This window comes from Haemaphysalis longicornis, unplaced genomic scaffold (genome assembly GCF_048455015.1).
Source record: "Haemaphysalis longicornis isolate Haplotype H1 unplaced genomic scaffold, Haemaphysalis longicornis Haplotype H1 scaffold_10, whole genome shotgun sequence".
In the NCBI taxonomy this organism is placed as follows: domain Eukaryota; kingdom Metazoa; phylum Arthropoda; class Arachnida; order Ixodida; family Ixodidae; genus Haemaphysalis; species Haemaphysalis longicornis.
In genome coordinates, this window is record NW_027526204.1 from 2,623,038 (window position 1) to 2,646,754 (window position 23,717).

Below are 23,717 nucleotides of genomic sequence, written 5' to 3' on the forward strand. Positions count from 1 at the left end.
GTGCGAGGAAAATGTACACATACTCAGTGAAAGAACAAAAGATCCCATACGTTGCGCTGCCATGAGAAGTCCATTCAAGCACATAAGTAGCATATGATGCCACTTAGAACACTGCAGTGATTTCCCTTATACCTTACTTCCAAATGCTGCCGGTGCAAAGGGTGTTAGTGAGATGGTTATACAAGTCGTTTTTTGCCTCAGCACCTCGGCAACTTTTTATTGCCAGCAGTTTCAATTGAAATAAAATCACCAAACCACGAGAAATGTGGTTGCAGGTCACGTAATGCTGCAAGACAATTTCAAGCTTATGCGCAGAGGGTTCCTACTCATCAGGCACAACGCCACAATATAAACGTAAAGAGAACAAAACGACATGGGCATATTTTGTACAGCAGCTAGTTATCGTAGCAGCCATTTCAAATTTTTTTTCTGTACTGCCGCGAGGCACAGTCCCCTTGTTGAAGCTTGTCCCTGAAAGTTTTATGCAGTCCGATAACTTAATCAGACAGCCTTGCCTTGGTTGCATTCAGCGTATCTTGTGCATTGTTGCAACAAGTTGGCATTCGTTCCAAGGGTAGAATAGTCAATTGTTGAAAGGCAGGGCCACGTGGTAGGAACGTCAAAAAATTTGTTGGTTGGAAATTAAGTTAGCCTGCTAAATGTAGTCGTGCGGCCAGAACAGCCATTCTTACTACAAGAAGAGACTTCCTTAAAATTGTTAACTGCAAGCTTGGGCAGAGGGTGCTTTCTCCTTGGTCGATGCAAAAATGAGCTTGAAGTTTTTTCTGTTTCCTTTGCGTGCATTCCCCCGACAAGGCGCAAGCTCGTACTGACCTGTACCACGTAATGTAGCGGGAAATGTATTTCTCCTTTATGAGGAGATATTAACTGCGTAGACCAGACACTCTCAACTTGTACGTTAATGCTCGTTTTGTGGGACAGTGATAGAATCCATGGGGACCCGGGACGTCAGTGGGGTGCCGCACCGCAACATATCGCGGCATGGCACGTCTCAAGCTCACCTGGACCGCTTCTGCGTTACCAGGGACTTCTTGCGGTGGGTGGTTAGATACGGTGTCGCACGTCTTTTCTCACCATGGAGTAGTGTCTTTCTCCATATTAATCAGCTTGGCTTGTGTGGAAAGACCAACAATCACCGGATAACGAATCCTGACGCTATTCACGAACCTCAAACGTTGAAAAGGTAAAGACCATTGGAAACCTTCAAACCAACACTGCTGACGTGGCCGCATGAAAATATTTTAAGGCAAGAATTGAGCGTGAGGCCACAAAGATAGGTAGGCGGGGGGTAGCAAGCATAAAGTTACAGAGCGCCGCCTCAATAATACAAGATTGTCTTCTCAATAATCCAATATTGCGTAACCATCCCCCTTAGTTTTACGTTTCAAGTTGCTCAGCCCTACATTGTTGACCAGCCATATAAACAACCTTGGTATTGTTCCAGAAAAAAAGTTGAATTCTGCCTGCACAAAGCAAACAGTGGTAGGATACAGAGGTGGCAAGCTCGCTGTAGGGCAGACCGCTATTCGACATTTGGTGGGCTCTTAAAAGAGCCGTTTCGAGCTTCGGAGCTGAAGACTGCAAATGGTAAGCCTCACTTCATTTGCTCGATGCCGGAGAGGTTGTCATCTGCACTCCCACAGCTGTCATCGTCTTCCTCCCCGAGGCTGATGATGATTGGCTCCACATGGTCGCTGAAGCCACGCGCCTCTCGGCACTTTATCCTCAATGCCAATGACGTGCTGAACAGCCTTCCACTTGTTTGGAGAAACATTCTCAGCTGCTGTGATGAGGAGCTTCCGCACACTGTCAATCTTGAAGTCAGTGTTCAGCCTAGCAACTTCACCTTTCATCTGCGCCCAGATCAGCTCGATGGGGTTAAACTCGCAATGGTATGGTGGCAACCTCAGAACGACGCACCCAGCCTTTTCTGCCGCGACATCAACTCTGAACTTCACAAACTGGCCTTTCACCGGAGCCACCAGCTCAAGAAGCTGCTTCTTTGTCATTGTTGCATCACACGGAATACATTTTGATGTCAGTATGGACTGTCAGTACGGCAGGCTTGCGTGAGGACATGGTCGGGACAGTCTCCAGGAGCGTGGAGTGGTAGTACGCGTTGTCCATGACGGCAACACAACCCTGGGGCAGCTTATTGAGAACAGAGTCAAACCAAGCCAGGGCTCTCAAGCTTGGACGTTCCCTGGTTTCCCTATAGGCGGCGTAAAAATCGACGCCCCACGTGACCAACCTACAGCGCTGTTTTCGACCATCAAGTCCACCAGACGGCGCAAGCGAAAGGTTACTTTTGGTATAGAATACAAAACATTCATTCCGTGACTCAAAGAGCCAACACAGTTCGCTTACAATGTGTTATTTAAAAATATTATTAACAAGTTCCGCATCAAACATCCGTTGAGCAAAAATGTACGCAACGTTTTACGAACAGCCGACTGGTGCACCACCTCGTTTCTGAATTCGCAACCACAAAGCCGCCAATTCAAATTGAAACCGGTGCAACGGCCCACCGTTTCTATGTGCGCGGAGCACTGTTTTCGTGACTGTTATTGCTGTTATGTGCTTTTGCGTCCATCAGTTGTTGAGAGGACTGGCAAAACACGGGAATTGAGTGCTTGTGGAGTGACAAATGTGGGAAATTCCGCATCGGAAGACAGCTGTCGAGGCCAGAATATTTGATTCTTCCAACAGAAGGTGAGTGTTATGCACTCCGCTAGAAAGACTGTGCAAACGAAACCGTTGATACCTCATTTGTGCCCTTCGTTCGAAATCTTAGCGCAAGTGAACGAGTTGTTATGGCAAAAAAAATGTCACGAAAGCGACGTACAATTGCAGCGATCGAAATGAAATGATGTCCTGGCCTCTGTAAACTTGCGGATGTCAATAAACGATTTGTTCTCACTTGCTGCGCACTGTTGTCTGTGCCAGTCGAGGCCATCTGGTCACCTGGCGTAACATCACTTCACTAGCGCGGCGCAAGTAAACACGCGGCCAGCGTGCCAGCCAGGAACCAGCAGGAGCAGCCACGGCCGGGCTCGACGCTCCTTTCGCGCGCGGGAGGAGAGTCGAGTCCGGCCGTGGAGCAGCGAGCCGGCGGCCGCCGTGCGAGGGCAGCCATGTTATTAAGGAGCTCAAGCGGCCTGTGCAAAAACCGTCCGCCATGTTTACAAAGCCGTGTTTACAGCGCCATCAAGCGGGCATACTGGGTAGTTCACGGCGCCGCCACTACGCTTTTTCTGGCACTACAGGCAAAGCTAGACTAGAGTTCCTGTATATAGCTCCCGCAGGGAGCTAAGAGTTGCGCGACCCTTTTCCACGCGCCGCCGTGATTGCGACACTCCGGTTATCCATGCCGCGCGGAGAAGTCCCCACTACGGCTGCGCCGCAGCCGCCGACGCGGGCGGCACTGCGCCCCGCCCAGGAACAGCAGCGACATCGCAGGAATCCAGCGTAGCCGCCGTAGCATGCGGCTAAAAGGAGGAAATTATTCCACGTTTTGATTGGCTCCTGAAACCACTGTCAGTTGGGGACAAAAGTTAGGGACATTTAGGGAATTTGTTGTTGCAGTGAGCAGGCTTGATGTGGCTTCGCGCGTCGCCTCCTAGGGAATTCCCTGTAAGTAGCTGAGAGGAGGCGATGGCCAGTGTCTAGCAGCAGACGACGCAAGAAACGGCTGGAACTGACGCTTCCTTTTGTAATTACTTCAATTTTTACGGGTGTCTTGCTGAACGATTTTTTTAATGCGGAGCGACCGTGTCCATGGTGTCGCCCCGAGTTTGTCCTGCGCTGGTTCCTTTATTCTTAAAAAAACTTCAAAATTTCTTTCTCCTCTGTGTGGCCCTAATATATTACTGCTGGCCAGCACCAACCAATAATCAGATTTGGAGGACGTCTTCTTCATTATTTCTCCGACACTTAATTACCTCTGCGTTTAAGTTTCTGCTTCTTTCAAGAACGATGAGAAAATCATCCGTTCACGGCTGCGAGATTTACTACAACCGCGCGTGCACCCGGGAGAACAGTTATCGCAATAGCAGTTTTACTTGTGCAGTGTGCCACATTTAAACTAAAAAGAAACGTAGGATATGATACTGCCTTCTCTAGTCAGTTTCCAGATGTGGTCATTCCAAAATGCATATTTATTGGCAATAGATGGTAGCGTAGCTTATTTAGTGGATCTAAGTCTAAACAAATTTGTGTTATTGCAGGATGCTTGATTGCTGACACTAGCCCTTTGTAGTAACCGATGTAAAGCAAGCATTAGATTGCTTCCAACTTACAGGCTTCAAGAGCAGATGTGAAGGCCAGTATTAAAATATGCAAATTCTTGAGAACCTGCTGTTGTAAGAGAACCTGCAGTGTAGCATCTCAATCTTAATGTCTTCTTGTGAAGACCTTTAACATGTTCCTCGGACAAATGTCTTATAACTTTTCAGCTTGAGAGGTAGTAGTAGTAGTATGTATTGTTGAATAAGGCGGACTTAGCCTTGCATAGCTGCCGGCAATTGCTCCGCCTAATCGTCCCCAATACCATATCAAATCTCTCAAAGTCATAACACCTCACTTAGTCCTAAAATAACAGACACGCAATGTCACCACACCTCACTTAGTCCTGTGGACTGCAAGAATCCGAGTAGGAGATGAGACACATCTCTTCGCACAATCCAGTGGTCCCTAGAAAAAATAATGTCCTCCGATGTAGCATGGGCACTCCTACTACTTGAATTGGTTGTGAATGTTGGCTACCTGGCAGTTCGTTTAAACTGCAGCATAAATACCAATAAGTGACCAGGGGACGATGACGTGCAAGTGCTTGGGTATTGTCCTCCATGTTATTTCCACGTTCCTGAACAATGTAAAAGGAATATACCAAATGAAGGAGACAGTTTTTAGTTTTATTTATTCCCAGTTTCACGGCCATAGAAGACGACATATCAGAGGTGCTCAGCACAAACATTGTAGGTGCATCCAGATGCTTGTTGAGACCCCTGTCACTGAAAAGTAAAAAAGAAATAGCATTTTGAAAACTGGTCAAGCACTACATATATTTCCTCAGGAGCCTCCCATTCACAATTCAAATGAACAAACAGCTTAAACACAGTACACTATTATTGTGTTGCTTGCGTGTATGTTTTTTAGTATGCGTGTGGACACTGACGTTTCTGCTGTATCTTTTTTCCTTTATTTTTTTTTCTTGTACGCACGTGGCAGAATTCTCTTATGTTATTATTCTTCGTTTAATCTGCTCAGGTACCACACCCCTCATTAATGTCAGTGGGGCCATAAGGATATCTTCAATAAATAAACATAGAACACCAAATACATGGTGCTACATCTACAAATTAACGTTCCTGTAGCAGTTAAAAATTTATAAAATAAATAATAAAATGGCACATTTCCACACATTTCCTAATACAAATAAAAACACGGCCAACTCCAGCTTTCTTCAAAATTTTGTACTATACCAGTCTCTTTGAACCAGGCGAAAAAACTGTAAGCATCTTGAAAACAATTTTATTTGCACGTAAATTGCAGACAGCTTAAAGGAGCCATGAAGAGAAAACACAAGTTTGGTTCATTCAAAAGATTGTCTCGTTAGAATCATACTGACACCACTTTTAACGTAAACTTCGCTCAAATAAGCTACATAATTACGAAAAACGGGAATGGTCATGCGACCCACCAGCTCATTCCCCGCAACAGAACCTATGATGTCACATGAGCTAAGCTCTGCGATTGGCGGAGGCTGGCAGAAGCAGACACAAATTAGGTAGAGCTGTAATTACAAACTAGACGAACGAGCGATTTGCGCTTAAATTTAGGGCACATTCTTTACAAAGCAATAAGAATGATGGGACAAACAGTGGAAATTATGAAAGCACATGTAAACATAGAAGTACTGATGCATTCTGCTGTTCGTACTGCGCACAGCATGCTTGGTTTAGCAGCACAGCACTACGGGGCTTGGGGCTGTCTCAGACGACACTGGCCGATTGACGCAAGCAACCTTGTTTTACGTGACCCCATTTGTCGAGCGAGCACTGTTTCAGGGAACGAATATTTTCTCCCAGAACAAAAACAAGCCAGGTTTAAATGCGGGCAAACACAAACCAAACGCTTGCCACGGTATGGTGGCGCCATCTAGGTTACGGAACGTAAAAAAATGCGGGAACAAACCAACACCGCTGTACAGGGTGGAGACAACCTTTGAACGGTCCCGTCCCGCCGCAATTGGGCCAACGGGCTCAACGCGTTATTCTTTTCGTTTCCCACGAGACCTAGCAACGCGAAACAGACAATATGATCCAAACTTCTTCAATAAACCACGTTGCGGCGATAATTTTAGCGCGGTTTTGACACAATGACTTGCTTCGGCGGCGAGCGAGCAACCGAAAATGGCGGCGCCAGCGTATACGTGTCTCTACCCTGTACGGCGGATGCGTGAATCAAGGTACTCTAGGCTGCAGAGCGGTCGGTTCCTGTGATGTCACTTGGGACCACGAAAACGCACGATTGAGCGGGAAAGTCAAAATTTTAACCTAAATTGTTTAATTTCTCAGTGAATAAAGCACCGTTTGTATCCGGACAAGCGCTGGGGGCACTATAAAACACGAAATCTTTCGAATAAAACCAACTTGCATTTTCTCTTCATGGCTCCTTTAACTTAGGTGTCGCAGAAGCTGTTGTACAACAATGACTTACTTGCTCGTCTCTGTTTTTCTGATTTTGCCCTTCTACGAACAAGTCACATCCTACAGTCGCAATGAGGTTGGTCGACCTGTTAACAGTTACAAAATAGAAAGCTATTGTATTGTGCTTATTTCTAACATTATTTTAAAGTTCTTACTCTCACTCCTGTGACACCTAAGGCTGATTCAGCTGGAGAGCACCCCTATGTTGGCAGCAAATTCTATAGTGGTATGAAGTGGCAAAGATTTGGCAAAACAAAGCTTTTTTTGTGATGTAAGGATGATGCTCTACCAGGTGAGCGCAAGGGTGGAGATTGCTTCACCTTTGCACGATAATGCATTAATCACGACTAAGTTCAGTTAGGTGTCCTCGACATTTCAGAGAAGTGCCGAGCAAAAACTGTTTTGAAGAACAACTCAGAAATACTAATGGCCAGAAATGGGCGGCTGGGCGGCCAGAATGTTACGGTCTCTCTTAACTCCAAACTAAAAACAAGTCAGCTTAAAACAAGTAAAAAATACCTTAAAGGAGTAGCACCACTATTAAACGTTCATAGCATGATTAGGCTCTACTTAAAAGGAGTACTTGAAATATCAAAGCTGAGATAACTATGCAAAAAGTTTCCTTTGTAGCTGCAGATTTTAGTAGCAACCATTCAGTATAACATATTTTAAATCAATTTTAATATTTGCATGCACAAGAAAGCTCCGAATTAATACCCTTTCGACACTGGCATAAGCAAGATACGTGGAGTGCCTCGCCATGCAGTTCGCCCCAAACTGCCGACATTAGGGCTCCAGTGACTTAGCCAACACACTGGCTGCTGATGGTGCACGCTGCACTGCCTTGTGAATCATGTCACAGTTTTGGGACTGATATCGTGTGGCCCAGACGTGTGCGGCCATGGCCAGCTTGAGCCACTCTAGGGCACGCATCTAGTCTGACCATGATGCAATGAGAACAGCGACATCAAGAGTGCCATTCTCTCATGGCGGCCGCCTTGGTGTTCGTTCTGTCCAAGCCAAAACTGACACGAATAAACAAGGCTCAAAATAATTATATATACTGAGGTTGACTATCTAATGTTCCAATCTATGATTCCTGGGCTGGTAGGCACCCATAGAAATGGGAAAAATGTAACACGAGAATTTCATACCAGTACTTTTTTAGAATATTTACATAGACAAATGAACTGCAAGCTAATGACCCTTCCTGCCAGTTGTTGCCACCATCTGTCCACCATTCCTCAGCTGAGCATGAAAGACTGGTACAATAAAGTGTCAAGTTGAGATCTGACAAGTTTACAAGCTCAGTGATTCACATTGAACTTTTTGTGAACTTTCTTTACAAGGATTTAACCTATAACCACTCCTCCCTGGCTTGGCTCATGTACAATGCTTAAGCTTCACGCACATACTGTACTTGGTACAGTTTCATTTACTAAAGTGAAGCCTCCAGCCTCTCGCTGATGTGTCTGTAGTCCACCCAAAATGCACTGCAGAAAGCCAACTTTTTCTAATGATGACGATCGTGGGTGAAGTGAACACTTCCCGTGATCTGAATTGAACCTGGGTCCCTCATGTTATGAAGCTGACATCTATCCCATTGCGTCATTCCAGCACAGTCGAAGCAATCTGGATTTGCATAGAAGTGGAAAATTACACAGGAAATGTACACCTCCATCTAACGACAATAGTTGTACACTACAGAAGGTCATGGATTGCCTGCATCAGTAAAGCTCTAGAGAGCACAACTGCAGCGCATCAGACCGTCCCAATAAGAAACAGGTGTTCAGTACTGGGCTGGTTAATTTGGTGTTGGACTTGGTTTCGGAAAGCTTCACATCCCCCATTTTTGTCGTTTCAACAGATGGGCAGTTGATTTTTTGTTAAGTCTTCCCGTCAGTAACTAGGACACAGCTACATATTTGGTTGTCATACTACCAGGGTGGTCTGCGAGCAGACACAGTCTGTCTGCGGCTAATTTCGAGTGTACCACAAAACGACCCACTTGTGGAGGCATTCACCTGCTTTCCATGGGTACCCAGAAAGGATGTAGACCAAGCCTTGCTCTCCAGGCCCTGCACCAACATCGTAGGGGCCAAGTCCAAGCACTTCTTTTTTTCCACTGGAAGCCCTCCTATGCAGATGCTGCAGGAACAGGATTAAATGCTGTGTCAGCACAACTGAAAGTTGGGTAGGCTAATAATACATCTTTGAAAAACAAAATGCGTAAAAGATGGCGACGTGGAATAAGACCACACAGGACAACCGACTACAAGAAAAAGAACACACATACAGCACATTGTTTTGTGTTTTCTGCAAAAGCAGAAGTGGGCAATCTCTGCCGCATTGTTAATAACAAGGATTATTGAAGTGTTAGCTATCGATTTCTCGAATTAACTTCCAGATCGTTTTCTTGCTTGAAGACAGACGGTCGAATAAAAGCTTCCGTGCAATTCGTAGGAGAAGGCAAAAACAAACTGTTTAATTATTGACTTGGGTTCGTACAAAACTGACAAATGCGCCTGGGCGGCGCCGTCTCTTTCGATTACATACGCGTTCTCGCGATCCGCTCAGGGCTCTCACCACACACGCACACTCGTAGACGCTCAACGCTCGACTGCGGGGCACAGTCCGTCTCGCGCCTCGGTCCCAGACCACTTAGCCGCCGGTGTCCGATGTCTTGGCGCCGCTCGGTAGGTCATAAATACAGCACACGGGACGGAACGCTCGACTGCCGGGCACAGTCCGTCTCGCGCCCCGGTCCCAGACCACGTAGCCACCGGTGTCGGATGTCTTGGCGCCGCTCGGTAGGTCATAAACACAGCACACGGGACGGCGAGCAACAAGGCGACCGTGGGAACACGCTCGCCAGCTCGACGTAAGAAGAAACAGAGGTCCGAAACCAAAACAGAGCATTGACACTAAAATAAAATACACAAGGAAACGCAAAAAAATGGGAAGGGGACGAATCGTTCGCCTACATTCGGGCATCCTGACAGAAATTAACGTCCCCGTTAATAGGACCGTCATTTTAGAGCAATAGACACATGAAAAGCTTCACAACAGTTGATCACATCGTGCATACGAACAAAGAAAATGCAAAAAAAAAAGCGCAGAAATAATGGCGCACAAGTTACTACAAGACAACGTTTCTTTCGCACCAACGCTCACTGTTTAACGATAAACACAGGTAACACAGAGTATTCGTAGGACCCGTGCGACATTGAATTTCGGCCCTCATACTCGAGACAAAATCCCTGAAGTAGCAAAACACACACAATAAGGTAATTTCCTTACTCGTACAAAAGGTACAATGGCGCGAAACACAATAAAGTGGCAAAAAAACGATTACAAACATAAGTGAATATATGTGAATATTTCACTGCACATTCACAAGCGCAAAAATACGAGAATGTGCAGATGAACTTTCCCAGCTTCAACTTTCAACTGGGTGCAGTACGCTTGCGGGTTGAACGCCGTGGTAGCTGCACGGTAACTTGGTCTTCCTCAGAGGCGCTGCCTTCTTCTGATGACAATTCGTCGTCTTCCAAGTGGGAAGTTTCGTCTGTTGACGACCAACCTTTCAGCTGCGACGCGTGTGCTGTTGTTGCAAATCGCCTTCTTCCAGGCTGTCCCAGTTGAGCGACACGGTATGTATCGGCAGGCAAAACTTGAGTCACTACGAGCGGACCACGATATTTCGCCTGCGTCTTGGTGGGCTCCCCGGTGTGTTCCGGTCCCCGTCTCATGAAGACCACCTCCCCAACCCCGTACAGTTTCGCCGGAAAATGGCGACGGTCGTAAGCGTGTTTACTCTCCTCTTGCTCCTTCGGGATGCGTTCTCGGGCCTTTTCTCGTAGCTCGTTCGGGTCTTTTCGTTCCTCGGCCGGGTCAACCAACTGCTGCAAAGCGGCAGCGTAGAAATCAGGCGTGTAGCCGTGGATTAGCTCAAACGGCGTCCTGTTTGTCGTCTTGTTCACGGCGTTGTTTAGGAAGCTCTCGATCTCTCGCAGTCTCCCGTCCCAGTCACGATGTTCCGGGTCTTCAATATGCGCCGCAATGACCGGCATCACTGTGCGGTTTGCTCGCTCTACTTGGCCATTTGCTTGCGGGTGGCGTGTTGAGTTGAGCACGTGCTTTATCGTTCTTTCAGCGCAGAACTCCTCGAAAACCTTGGACGTGAAGCAGCTCCCCCGATCAGTTATTACCGTCCTCGGGAGACCTCTTTCCCAAATCATCTCTTCCAACGCTCGGAGAACAGGCCTTACAGAAGTGTCACGGGTGGCGAAAAGTCTCACAAACTTGGTGAGGTTGTCCACAATAACCAGCAGGTATTGGTTCTTTTTCTTGCTTCTCGCGAAGGGGCCCAAGTGGTCTAAGTGCAAGACTTCAAATGGTCGGTTACCCGGCGGAATGGGGTTGAGCAGCCCGGGTTTCTTGCCCCCTGGCACTTTGTTGTAGATGCACTCGAAGCATTGTGAAATATGTCTCCTGACATACCGGCGCATTCTAGGAAACCAAAACTTCTCCTTGATTTTTGCGACTGTCCGGTCTGTGGAAAAGTGACCTTGCAGATCATGGCACCTGACCACAATCGCCTTTCTCATAGACTTGGGTACGACAACTTTGTCGGCGACCTCATCAGTACCCTTTCGCATGAGCTTAGAATTGCACAGCGCGTAACCACGTGTTTTCGCGGCCTCATTCGCAGTACGGTTGTCACAGGGCCTCTCAAGTATGTCGATCAGCTCTCTAAGCTCCCTATCACCTCTTTGAACAGTCAACATCTGGTCATCAATCGTGCCCGCCACCAACACTTCCATTCGAGCCTCCACAATATTGTCTAACGTCTCAGACGGCTCCTCCACTGGGCTGCGGCTCAGTGAATCCACGTGAAGCATGCGCGTGCCAGATCGGTGTCTCACAGAGAAGTCGAATTCCTGGATCATGTCGTACCAGCGAGCTATTTGTGGCTTCGTCGTGCGTTGAGCGTTCATGTATACTAGCGCCTGGCAGTCTGTCACCACCGTAAATTGTAGACCTAGCAGGAGGGAACGCAATCGATCAACCGCCCACACAATGGCCATCAGTTCTAGTTTAGATGAGTGGTACTTGCTTTCTGCTTCAGTCGTCTTTTTGCTCACACAATACACGAGTCGCCACTTATCGCTACCTTCCCTGCGTTGAAGGAGCATCGCAGCCAGCCCCTTCGAACTAGCGTCCGTGTGCAGCTCTGTCTCCGCATCTGGATCATAAAGAGCCAGCACCGGCTCACTCGTAAGCTTCTGCTTCAACTGCTCAAAGCTTTCATCTTGCTCACTACCCCACTGAAACTTCGTGTGCTTCTTGGTGAGTCTGGTTAGTGGTTCAGCGATTCTTGCGTAGTTCTGGATGAAACGACGGAAGAATCCCGTCAGTCCAAGGAAACCTCTCACTTCATGAACGTTCATCGGTCGAGGAAATTTGTTGATCGCTCGAACTTTTTCGTACCCAGGGTGAATTTCACCGTTCTTCAAGTGAAATCCCAGAAAGTCGACGCTGTCTTTCCCGAAAGCGCACTTGCTCAATCTCAAGGTGAGATTTGCCTCTCTAAGCGCCTGCAGTACGCTTCTCAACCTACTGATCAGCTCTTTCCAGTCCTTGGCGGGAATCAGGATATCGTCAAGGTAACAAAGCGCAACACTACCCTTGAGTGTTCCAAGCACTCTGTTCATTAAGCGCTGAAACACAGCTGGCGCGTTTGAGAGTCCAAACATCATTCGCTCGAACTGCCCTGTTTCGTCCGGCGTAATGAAAGCGGTTTTTAAGTGTGAATACACTTTATAAGCGACCCCAAACCATCCACCGCCGGCGTCGGCGGCGTCGGCGGCGTCCGCAGTGCTCCTCTATAAAGAAAAACAGCATCCGGCGCCAGGTTTCGATCCGCGGACTTTGCGGCCGCAGCGCGACGCTCTACCGATCAAGCCACGGACGCGACGTTTCTTTCGCGCTCTCCGAGAGCGGAACTTGCAAGTAGCCGTGAGCGAGGTCCAAAACTGTGTATAGTTTGGCCCCCTGAAAGGCTCTCAAGCTGGTCGTCAATGATAGGCAGGGGGTATTTTTCCTTGATGGTCTGTGCGTTCAGCCTTCTGTAGTCCACGACAAGTCGCTCTTCTCCGCTCTTCTTAGTCACCAGGAGTACCGGGCTCGCGTATGGAGAGTGCGTATCGGTGACAATTCCTCGCGCCCTCCACTCACGAACGATCTTTTTCATGGTCTCTCTTCCTGTCATGTTCGTCTTGTAGGGTCGCATAGCGACTGGAGAGCTGCCGGGAACTTCTTTGATGTCCATTTCGAGGAGAGGTGTACAACCCAGCTCCTCCATATTCATTGCAAAGCAGTCGCGGTACTCGTTTAGCAGTTGCAAAAGTTCCACTTTCTCGATGCAGGTAGTACTGCCGCCAACATCAACTTCTTGCAGTGATATCGGCTCTCTTGCCGTCATCAGGAATGCCTCACTACGCTTGGCATTCTCCGAACTTCCTGTAGGAGTGAAGGCTTCCTCCAACACTTCCTCCAACACATTAACTGGCTCTGCCCGCCCAAACTGTTGCCCTTTCTTGACAACCACATCCTCGCTTGCGCTCGGAAAAACTGGCAGACTGACCTTACCCTCGCACATATCGACCAGTACTTCCTTGCCCATTCTACTCACAATTACCGGTCCCGTGAGGTCAGAGTCGGCAGATGGGGAAACCCAGTTCACCACCTCGGCCTTCAGCTCAGTGTCTTCTGTAACCCTCAGGGTCATGTGGTCACACAAAGTGGGCTCCAAATGTCTAAACGGGCAGTCACTTCTGCTCCAAAAACGTATGCAACCTCCCATGCTGCCGTATGTCACGTTTGGCATTTCTGTGAACGTGCGTCCCACGAGTAGGTCGACAGACTGCACCTCATCAGCAACCACGAGAATAGGGACCATCTTCACTGTGACACCATCGATTTCTAAGTCGGCGCTGAAGCTCCCAAGTGTCCTCGCTGTCGGCGTACTGACGCTCCCGAAACCGTACAGGGGCATGTCGCTTTCCTCCAACACGGCGCCGCAACGGCTGGCCGCAGACGCGCGCATAAACTGGAGCTCCCTGTGTCAACGAGGCCGACGACCTTGGCTTTATCGTCAACCACCACCAGTTTTAGCGGGGGACCGTGCCCCTTGCCCTCGAAATTGGCCACCAAGTTTGCTTCTTCCTTGCAGTGGCGTTGTGTGTGCCCAGATTTTCTGCACCGCAGGCATTTGAGCTCACGCCTCGGTTCGGCGCAGTCTCTGGCAATGTGGCCGTAGTTGTTACAGTTGTAGCACTTCAGTTCACCCTGGTCGTTTTTGAGCGGCGGTCTTGTGTCCTTGGTCGGGGGCCCAGTTGATTTTTTTCGGTCTGTCTGTCCCGGATCCTGCCCTTGCACGAACTCCTCCTTTTTGCTTGCCTTTGCAACTTCAAGACGTTCTTGTCTTTGCCTATCCACACGCTCATACTCCTCGATGTCGTGGAGTAGGTCGTCTTCATCGTCATGCGTGCGACCCATCAACATGGAACACAAACTGCTTGATCTCAAGCCTACCAGGACCTGCTCGCGGGTCTCCTGAAAGTCGAGACGCGCCTCGGTGCACAGTCGTACTTTAGCATGAACGTACGCCGTGGTGGTCTCATTCCTCTGCTGAACACGTTCTTTCATCCTCTCGTACCTTTCTGCTGCATTCGTTTGGCTGACAAAACTGCGTCGGAATCGAGTCTCAAAATCTTCCCACGATTTTATCCTCGAACGACGGCTGCGGAACCAATCCAAAGCCGGTCCAGCCAAGTGGGAGTTCGCAGTCTCTAATTTGAACTCTGGCGGCCACTTGTGCAGTGTTGCCGTCCTGTTCAGATTTTCGAGCCAGTCGCTTGCTAAGGCTGAATCGCCTTCAGCCGTAAAGTCACGAATGGCCTTACTGAGGTCTGGCATTATCTGAAAGGTCGACACAGCACCTGCGGGCTTGTTTCTCTCAACGAGCAACTCGGTTATCAGTTTGTCTTTTTCGATGATTATTTTCATGAGGTCGCTCACCGAGAACGTTTGCTCGCTGTCTTCCCCCATGTCACACCTTTCTAAACGGTCGTCTCAAACAGTTCTCACCCCAAACGACCGTCTAAAAACCTGCAATCCCAGAACAAACAAAAACCCAACTGGCCGTGTAAAACTCTTGCGCGTCGACTCACAACAGTTGCTAAAAAAGTGACCACTCGCGCAACCAAAACTCTCTTTCAACACGGACACACTTCAGAACGCACTTCGAGTAACATAAACATGCGAAAAAAAACTCACAATTAGCATCCCGCGCTCACTCCTAGCTCTCGCACTTCAGCTAAAAAGTGAATGCATAGCTCAGTCGACACTCATTACAATTTGATGATCGTTGGATGTTTATGGCGCAAGGCCAACTGGGGCAAAGAGCGCCAAAACAATAGTCGATGATAGGGGTGAAACCTTAAACACTAAGTAAAATCAGCAAAAACAAAAGTAAAATCACGAAACGACAATGAGCATGGCTGGTGTATAGGGCCAGATTTCATGATGCGTGATAGGAAATGAGGTTTAAAAACTTGACGTCGGACAAATACTCAAACACACGTTTCACGGAAACAATGGCATCATCACCTAGGAAAAACGATGGATGTAGAGGAATATGTTGTCTGTAGAGTTCTCTGAAGTGTTTGTGTCGTGTTGTGTGAAGTGCCTTGCATGTGATTAGTATGTGCACTACGGATAGGGCCTCTCCGCACCTGCTGCACTGGGGTCTAGAAGATCCCGTCAGCAGATACGAGTGCGTCGCATGGGTGTGCCCTATCCGTAGCCTACCCAAGGCGACTTCCGTGTGTCTGTTGCGCGAGTCAGCTGTGTACCGTCCCAAGTGTGGCTTTATTACATGTAGTTTGTTGTCTGTCTGTTCGTCCCAGTGTGTTTGCCATGTTCTGCGCAGGTGTTGTCTTATGTGTGGCTTGAGGTCTGTGTAGGGTACCGTTGTAATGTCCACAGTGTTCCTGAGTGCAGCAGCACCGGCCCTCTCGTCTGCCAACTCGTTCCCAGCGATCCCTGCGTGTCCTGGGATCCAGCAGAGGACGAGCTGATGCTTTGGGCATACACGGACATGATAGTGCTGAATACAAGATTAACTATGTGGTTTTTGGGGGGCTTGTGCGATGACAGTGCGCGAACAACACTCAAAGAATCTGTATAAATGATGGAATTGGGAATTTGAGTTTCAAGAATGTGTCGTACAATCAGTAAAATTCCATACGCTTCTGCTGAAAAAATTGATGTGTGCACGCTCATGGTTCTGGCTGCATTGAAATTAGGACCATGAGCAGCGCACGACACCATACTGTTGGTTTTAGAAGCGTCACTATAAAATTCTGCACATGTGTACTTAAACTGCAAAGACAGAAAGTGCTGCAGTATTGCAGCTCGTGATACATGATTTTTGTCAAGTCTCATAAAAAAAAGGTCGCACGACACAGGGCGAACTTGCCAAGGCGGTAAACTGTTAAAAAAGGATGACCTGTACACATCTAAAAACGAAGCACTGAGATCCGAGGCTCGCTCTCTCACTCTAAGTGAGAAGGGCAGAGGAACGGATGGGCGATTTGCAAAGAGCAGAGATGTTGATGTGTCGTTAAAGACAGCATAAAAAGGATGATTATTCAGTGATGAAATTTTAAAAGCATATAGCAAGTCCATGTACGTTCGTTGGTTGTCAAGGCTCCACTTATCACACTCGACATACAGACTCTCGACAGGGCTAGTGCGAAAAGCACCCGAGGCGAGACGAAGCCCCAAGTGTAGCACTGGGTCGAGCATTCGCAACGCTGTCTTAGTCGCCGACCCATATACCACACTGCCATAGTCTAAACGAGACCCAACCAAAGCAGTGAAGAGCCGTAGTAGGAGTTCTTTGTCGGAACCATAAGATTGATGGGAGAGAACCTTAAGTATATTCATTGTTTTCAGACATTTATGTTTAAGTTCCTTGATGTGTGGAATGAATGTAAGTTTCTGGTCAAACACAACACCTAAGAACTTGTGCTCCTTGTTCACAGGAAGCGACACGCCATTAAGAGTAATGTCTGGGTCCATATGGACCCCGCGCTTCCTGGAGAACACAACGCAAGAGCTTTTTACAGGATTTAATTTAAAACCGTTCTTGTCTGCCCAGCCGGCAAGTTTCTTTACACCAAGCTGGACTTGACGTTCGCAGATTGACATATTGCATGATTTATAGGATATCTGCACGTCATCTACATACATGGAATAAGAGATTGTAGGTGGCAGTGCCTTACCAAGAGAGTTCATTTTTACTATGAAGAGAGTGCAGCTCAACACGCCACCCTGTGGCACGCCATTTTCTTGCACGTAAACGTTTGAGAGTGCACAACCAACTCTTACTCGAAACGTTCTGTCTGACAAGTAACTAACAAGAGTGTTCAACATGTTACCCAAAACACCGAATGACTTGAGGCCACTAAGGATCCCATAACGCCAAGCGGTGTCGTATGCCTTTTCAAGGTCGAAAAAGACAGTTAAACAATACTGCTTATGCGCGAAGGCATCCTTGATATACGAGTCAAGAGCTACAAGTTGATCATTCGTCGATCGCCCCACCCTAAAGCCTGCCTGGCAGCTCTCGAGAAGACCGTTGTACTCAAGGAAGTACACGAGCCTGCGATTTACTATCTTCTCGAAGAGCTTGCACAGGCAGCTCGTCAGGGCTATAGGACGGTAGCTTGAGGGGGACGACGGGTCCTTTCCCTCTTTCAGGAAAGCTACAACTATAGCCTCCTTCCAGGAGTTTGGAATGTGCCCCGAAAGCCATATCTTGTTATATAGGTGTAAGAGTGTTAGAAGAGTGTCTGCGTGCAGGTGTTGTATCATTGTGTATGTGATGTTGTCTGGGCCTGGAGCTGAGGGTTTACACGTGCTCAGAGCAGCCCTCAGCTCATGTAGTGAAAACAGGGAGTTGTACGAAGTCTGTGATTTGTTGTTGTCGTGTAGGGACTTCTCTTCACAAGAGGCTTTATGTTTCAGGAAAGTGTTCGTGTAATGTGCTGAACTGGACACGTGTTGGAAGTGTTGTGCGAGTGTGTCAGCCTGGTCTTCCAGAGTGTCCCCTGTTGTACTGACCAGGGGTAGGCTGTGTGTCTGTTGTCCTTTGAGTTTGCGTATACGTGTCCATACTTTCCGTGTGTCTGTGTAGGAGTTTATTGATGTTATGAATGTACGCCAACTCTCTCGTTTTGCCTCACGGCGCACACGTTTTCCCATCGCCTTAGCCCTTTTGAACAAGAGGAGGTTTCCCGACGTGGGGTACCGACGAAGGATACCCCACGCCTTGTTCTGGGCCTCTCGCGCCCGCCTACAGTCCTCATTCCACCACGGCCTCCGCTGGTTGCGCGGGGCACCAGAGACGTGGGGAATGGACTTTTCGGCGGCGTCGAGGATGTGCGCCGTAAGGAGTTGGGTAGCTTCGTCAACGTGTAGGTGTCCTATGGATGTGTGGTGTAGTTTGGATGTCTCTGTAAATGTATTCCAGTTAGCTCGTGCTTCATTGAACCTATTATGGGAAGAGGAACTGCTTGGGCCTTTACCTATATATGTAAGTGAGGTGGGGAAGTGGTCACTGCCATATGGGTCAGTTCCCACACCCCACTCGAGATGAGGAAAGAGAACTGCGGAGCCAATCGCCAAGTCAAGACATGAGTATGTGTTGTGTCCTATGTTATGGTATGTAGGCTGTTTACTGTTGAAAAGGCATGCTCCTGAAGATGTAAGGAATTTCTCTATGAGGCGACCTCGGGCATCCGTGCGAGAAGAGCCCCAAAGAGTGTTGTGAGCATTAAGGTCGCCTGTCAGGATGTATGGTTCGGGCAGCTGGTCAACCAGCGCCTCGAAGTCGGAGCTCGTAAGTGAAACATCAGGAGGGATGTATATGGAGCATACCGTTATCAACCTGTTAAATATTATTAAGCGTATTGCTACAGCCTCAAGGATAGTGTTCAAGGTGACAGGGTGGCATGCTAACGATTTCCGGACGATTATGGCCACACCGCCAGAAGAGTGTGTGCAGCCATCCCTGTCTTTCCTGTATACCAGGTAACTATTCAAGAAATTTGTGTGTTTAGAATTCAAATGTGTTTCCTGAACACACATAACACTTGGCTGATTGGTATGCAGAATCTCATACACGTCGTCAAGATTATTCAGAAGGCCTCTGCAGTTCCATTGTACTATGTTCTCTCTTCCCATTATGAAGTGTTCGGAGCTACTGGACTGTGTTGTTTATGTGTCGTCTTTCGGGGCTGTGACTCTCGTCTTTTTTGGCTTGTCGGGAGGCTTTGGCGTCGGGACGCGTTCCTTGCGGTGCACCGCAGACAAGAACGGACTGACGTCCATTTCATCCTCGGATGTCCTCGGAGCGCCTGAGGGATCAGGCTCCTTGGACCGCGAACCCTTTGGGGCGCGCTTTTCCTTGCCCGCAACCACCGAGGGGTTCAGGAACGCCTCGGATGGCACAGGCGGTGCGGTGGGGGTGGGAGCTGCCACTGGCTCCCCCAAGTCCATCTCCTCTGCGCCCTCGCCTGTGGCTTGGGACGCTGGAGTGGAAGTGGAGGATGCAGCATCGCTTCCACCAGACGTGGTTGCCCCCACAGCCGCTGCTGGCTCAGCGAGCGGTGCGGAGGCGGGTTGGGCTGCCCGAGGCAACCCAGGGGGGGGGCGGGGCAGGGACCAGGTCAGACTCGCTGAACTGGGTCCCTGTGGACACCAGACGCCGCTCCGCCCCCCGGCGAGCCGCGTCGGCGTACCTCCCCAGAGGGAAAGAGGCGAACCTCTTTCGCGCCTCTGGAAAGGTGATGTTCTCAGTGACCTTTACATTTATGATTTGTTTTTCTTGCTTAAATTTCTCACAAGTGCGAGACCAAGCTGCGTGGGGCCCCTGGCAGTTGGCACAGGTGAAACTCTGGGTGTTGCAGTTTTCGGACGGGTGGTCATGTTGGCCGCATTTCGCACAGGTAAGGCGGCCGCGGCAGGAGTTGGTGCCATGCCCAAACCGTTGGCACTTAAAACAGCGCCGCGGGTTAGGGATGTAAGGCCGGACCGGACATCGAACAAAACCTGCATTGATGTATTCTGGAAGGCTCGACCTGTCGAAAGTTAAGATAAGATGCTTTGTAGGTATTTGTTTGTCCTCTCTACGTATGTTTATGCGCCTGACTGCTGTTACGCCCTGACCTCGAAGGCCCTCCAGCAGGTCGGCTTCAGTTTCGTTTAGTAGATCGGGATCGGAGATCACGCCCTGGGAGCTGTTTAAGCTGCGGTGGGGCGTGACCCTGATGTCAAGATCACCGATTCGGGTCTGGCTCAAGAGTTTTTCTGCCTGCTGCTGCTTGGTCACTTCGACCAGCAATTGCCCAGTTCTTTGTTTCTTGGCTTTGTACGCCTCACCAATTATACTCGTCAGGAACTTCGATAACAAGAAGACAGACAATGAAGCGACAGATCTTTCTGTGTCAGTTGACTCAACTACAAGAAAACGGGAATAGTTGTTTACAGTTGTTGGAAAGACAGTTGTTGAAAGAGGTGGAAATGGAACTTCGGTGCGGCCCCTTTTCGGGGGCCGATCACGTCTGGGGGGGGGGGGGTTTGAAAATGCCATATGACACATTGAAAAGCAGGGAGACGGGGGTACTTTCTTCTTTGACCTTACCCTGGTAGTCAAAGAGGTCCCGGAGCTCCCTGCCTGGTAGACAGGCAGGGAGCCCATCGGCCGGAGCTCGACCAAGGCTCCGACGTCCACCGTTCACGGCTTCTAACCCTTCACCTATAAACACATTGCCACGGTTGGATCCAGCGTATGTTTGGGGGCTCGGGGTCCGCGGTATCGCCAATACCGTCACCAAGATTACTCAAGGTGCCCCGTGCGGGGACACTCATTACAATTTACACTCAACGCACTGGTCTAAAAAACCAAAAGGCTCCCATATTAAGAAATACGCACACACTACAAAAACCTCTTATCACAGCACGCCCAAATGGCTCGCTCTAAGTTCTCTGAGTTCGCAAAAAGGGTTCTTGGTCAACTCACAACCCGTGACCGGTTGTTCCTTGTTGCCGAAGACGTTTTAGCTGCTGATGCTTCGATGGAGGCTGTCGGTGACACCGGTTGTTTTACAAGGCGTAGACTTGGCCGATTTTTGGAGTCCGATGAATCCCACTTCTGAAAAATGTTAGCTATCGATTTCTCGAATTAACTTCCAGATCGTTTTCTTGCTTGAAGACAGACGGTCGAATAAAAGCTTCCGTGCAATTCGTAGGAGAAGGCAAAAACAAACTGTTTAATTATTGACTTGGGTTCGTACAAAACTGACAAATGCGCCTGGGCGGCGCCGTCTCTTTCGCTTACATACGCGTTCTCGCGATCCGCTCAGGGCTCTCACCACACACGCACACTCGTAGACGCTCAACGCTCGACTGCGTGGCACAGTCCGTCTCGCGCCCCGGTCCCAGACCACTTAGCCGCCGGTGTCCGATGTCTTGGCACCGCTCGGTAGGTCATAAATACAGCACACGGGACGGAACGCTCGACTGCCGGGCACAGTCCGTCTCGCGCCCCGGTCCCAGACCACGTAGCCACCGGTGTCGGATGTCTTGGCGCCGCTCGGTAGGTCATAAACACAGCACACGGGACGGCGAGCAACAAGGCGACCGTGGGAACACGCTCGCCAGCTCGACGTAAGAAGAAACAGAGGTCCGAAACCAAAACAGAGCATTGACACTAAAATAAAATACACAAGGAAACGCAAAAAAATGGGAAGGGGACGAATCGTTCGCCTACAGAAGTAAAGGGAGGAACGAGTGCAGTGTTAACCTTGCGCAGCCTTTAGTTCATTGTACGATTGGCATGGTTTACAGAATTCCGTTGTCATGTAAGTCCGTGTATGTGGGCCAGACAGGACGCCGTCTAAGCGTCCATCTCGGAGAGCACTTGTTTACGGTAACGAAATCAACGGGTGCAAATCTTCCTGCACATGATAAAAAGTGTGGGTGCCACCCTTTGTTTGACGAGGCTGTGGTGTGTCCCTCCTGCCTGTACGCGTTATTTGTGTGCTTTCAAATTTTCAGTGGCTTTATGCCCTGCCACATCCTATTTGTCCCATATGCAGCTTCTTCCATTCACCTTCAATGTACACTTTACTGACAGTTGCTCCTGGTGCCTCCTCATAAAGGGCCCAAAATGCCGCTTAACCTTCACAGCCCCTTGGACGATCTGATTCTGCCGCTGTCATTTGGTCTATCCTTTCTCTCTCCCTCTTCCGTCTTTTTTGGCTCACGATTTCACGCTTTTGTTTTTCCCTTTGGCCGCGATATCCTTACGTTCTCTGTACAGAAGCGACGTTTTCCATTCATCTCCCGCAACGCAACTGAACTGCCCGAAGAGCTAGAACGTTGATGCGTGCACACGGCATACTCGCGAGATTAACGCTATCAAACACACGCATACTTACGATCGAGGCACTGCACCTCACACATCGAGGACTGCGCTTCGGGGAGTACACGCCACCGGTTCGATCAAACTTGAGCAATGTTATGGGCTCCTACACAAAAGGAAAAATGAAACGCTTGAAACTGCGGCCGGAGTGTGAAAGGACATAGCATCGTAATTTGAATTTAGCGTGTGCTGCATGCCTGGGCGAGAAACAGGGAGTGGGAAAAGAATCCACACGTACTACGTTCGAAACACGAAGCAGGTGTTGGTTTGCGCGCCAACGTCTGGTTTGTCGTTTTCCACTGTGTCTGTTCCTCGCCCAAGTATGCAGCGCACGCTAAATTTGATTCAAGATTATACAAAAATCGTTAACATCACAATACAGCTAGGAGGCCGAGCTAGGCGGCCACGTAAGCAAGAATTCACGCAGCTTTAGGGTACACATTACAGTGGTATAAACACAAAAACTACAACAAACATAAAATAGCGATGTTACTGACCTTGCTGGGAAAATGAGCGCATCGATGCCCTCTTTTCCGCTCTTCCATGTCTGTGACTGCAAACGCCGGAGACCGGCATGGCTGATCTACGCTGAGCTCAGGTACAGGAGGCGATGGCTCAGGCTGCAAGTCTCTCTTGAAATGTCGTAGTGAGATCGCACCAATACTAGCATTCACGGTATATTCACGCATCTGCAGCTTCACTTGGCAGCAATCAACACAAACACACGCTGGGTACTGAAATCGTTCACTCGGGGGACCCAGGGAAATGCTGCGCCTACTTCGGCGTTGTCCCTAGGCCCCTAGGCGCTCAAAAACAAGCCCAGTGACGTAACGTTTTGATCACGTGACCCAAGGATTTCTTTCCTCCTTTTAGCCCATGGAGGAAAGAAAAGCTTAGGAGAGGCCCTGACGTCACACCCAGCGCAGCCGGAAACGCCATTTCTGTAAGTCGAATGGCGGACCATTGGCCCTCCATGCCATTGGCGGACTCTTTTTGCCTCTCTCTCTCGGTGCACCTTCTCCGCCTCCTCCGTCCTGTATCGCCTCTCTTGTCGTCTGCATCTGCCAGCGCCGAGCCGGCGGAAATCAGCTGATAGGCAGGTAGAAGGCCGTTTTGCAGCGCGTGACCGTGAACCTAAACGCGCGGTTACACTGTTACACGTCTTCAGTGTGGCCGCAGCAGGTTTGCGAAGCGGCTCGCTCTAACAATGCCGCAATGCTCGGTGCCAGGCTGCAAGTCGCGATCGGTACCCAAGGAATTGGGCGTCACTTTCCACCGGTTAGTGCATCATTCCGCTGACAAGTATTGCTGTACATTGGTGTGCATTCATCCTTTGTTTGCAATCGCCGCCGTTTATAGGTTCCCAAGCGATGGAGAACGCCGCAAACAGTGGGCGAACGCCGTGCGGCTACCGGACTGGAAAGTGC

The 23,717-nt window shown here is 49.0% G+C and overlaps 1 protein-coding gene across 3 annotated transcripts; it reads right to left on the reverse strand.

The window, feature by feature from the left end:
- Positions 1-4,913: 4,913 nt before the first annotated feature.
- LOC144158121 (uncharacterized) lies at positions 4,914-22,929 on the reverse strand. 3 transcript variants are annotated; one of them, XM_077688777.1, is made up of 4 exons: positions 22,788-22,929; positions 22,307-22,396; positions 8,756-8,879; positions 4,914-5,033 (listed from the first exon to the last, which is right to left on the reverse strand). In XM_077688777.1, exons 1-4 carry the CDS (start codon positions 22,833-22,835, stop codon positions 4,984-4,986), a joined length of 312 nt encoding a protein of 103 aa, XP_077544903.1. In that variant the 5' UTR covers positions 22,836-22,929; the 3' UTR covers positions 4,914-4,983. The 3 variants fall into 3 exon arrangements, 2 of the variants coding, with proteins under 2 accessions (XP_077544903.1, XP_077544904.1); XM_077688778.1 differs by lacking the exon at positions 4,914-5,033 and adding an exon at positions 6,376-6,817; XR_013319944.1 differs by lacking the exon at positions 22,307-22,396.
- Positions 22,930-23,717: the final 788 nt, after the last annotated feature.

Excerpts from the sequence above, each read along its gene's own strand:
- LOC144158121 (XM_077688777.1), bottom strand. The coding sequence starts at position 22,835 with ATGGAAGAGCGGAAAAGAGGGCATCGATGCGCTCATTTTCCCAGCAAG. Across the intron at positions 8,880-22,306 it reads TGAGGTGCAGTGCCTCGATC|CATCTGCATAGGAGGGCTTC; the intron begins GTAAGTATGCGT and ends CTGTTCCTGCAG. Across the intron at positions 5,034-8,755 it reads TGGGTACCCATGGAAAGCAG|TGACAGGGGTCTCAACAAGC; the intron begins GTGAATGCCTCC and ends TTTACTTTTCAG.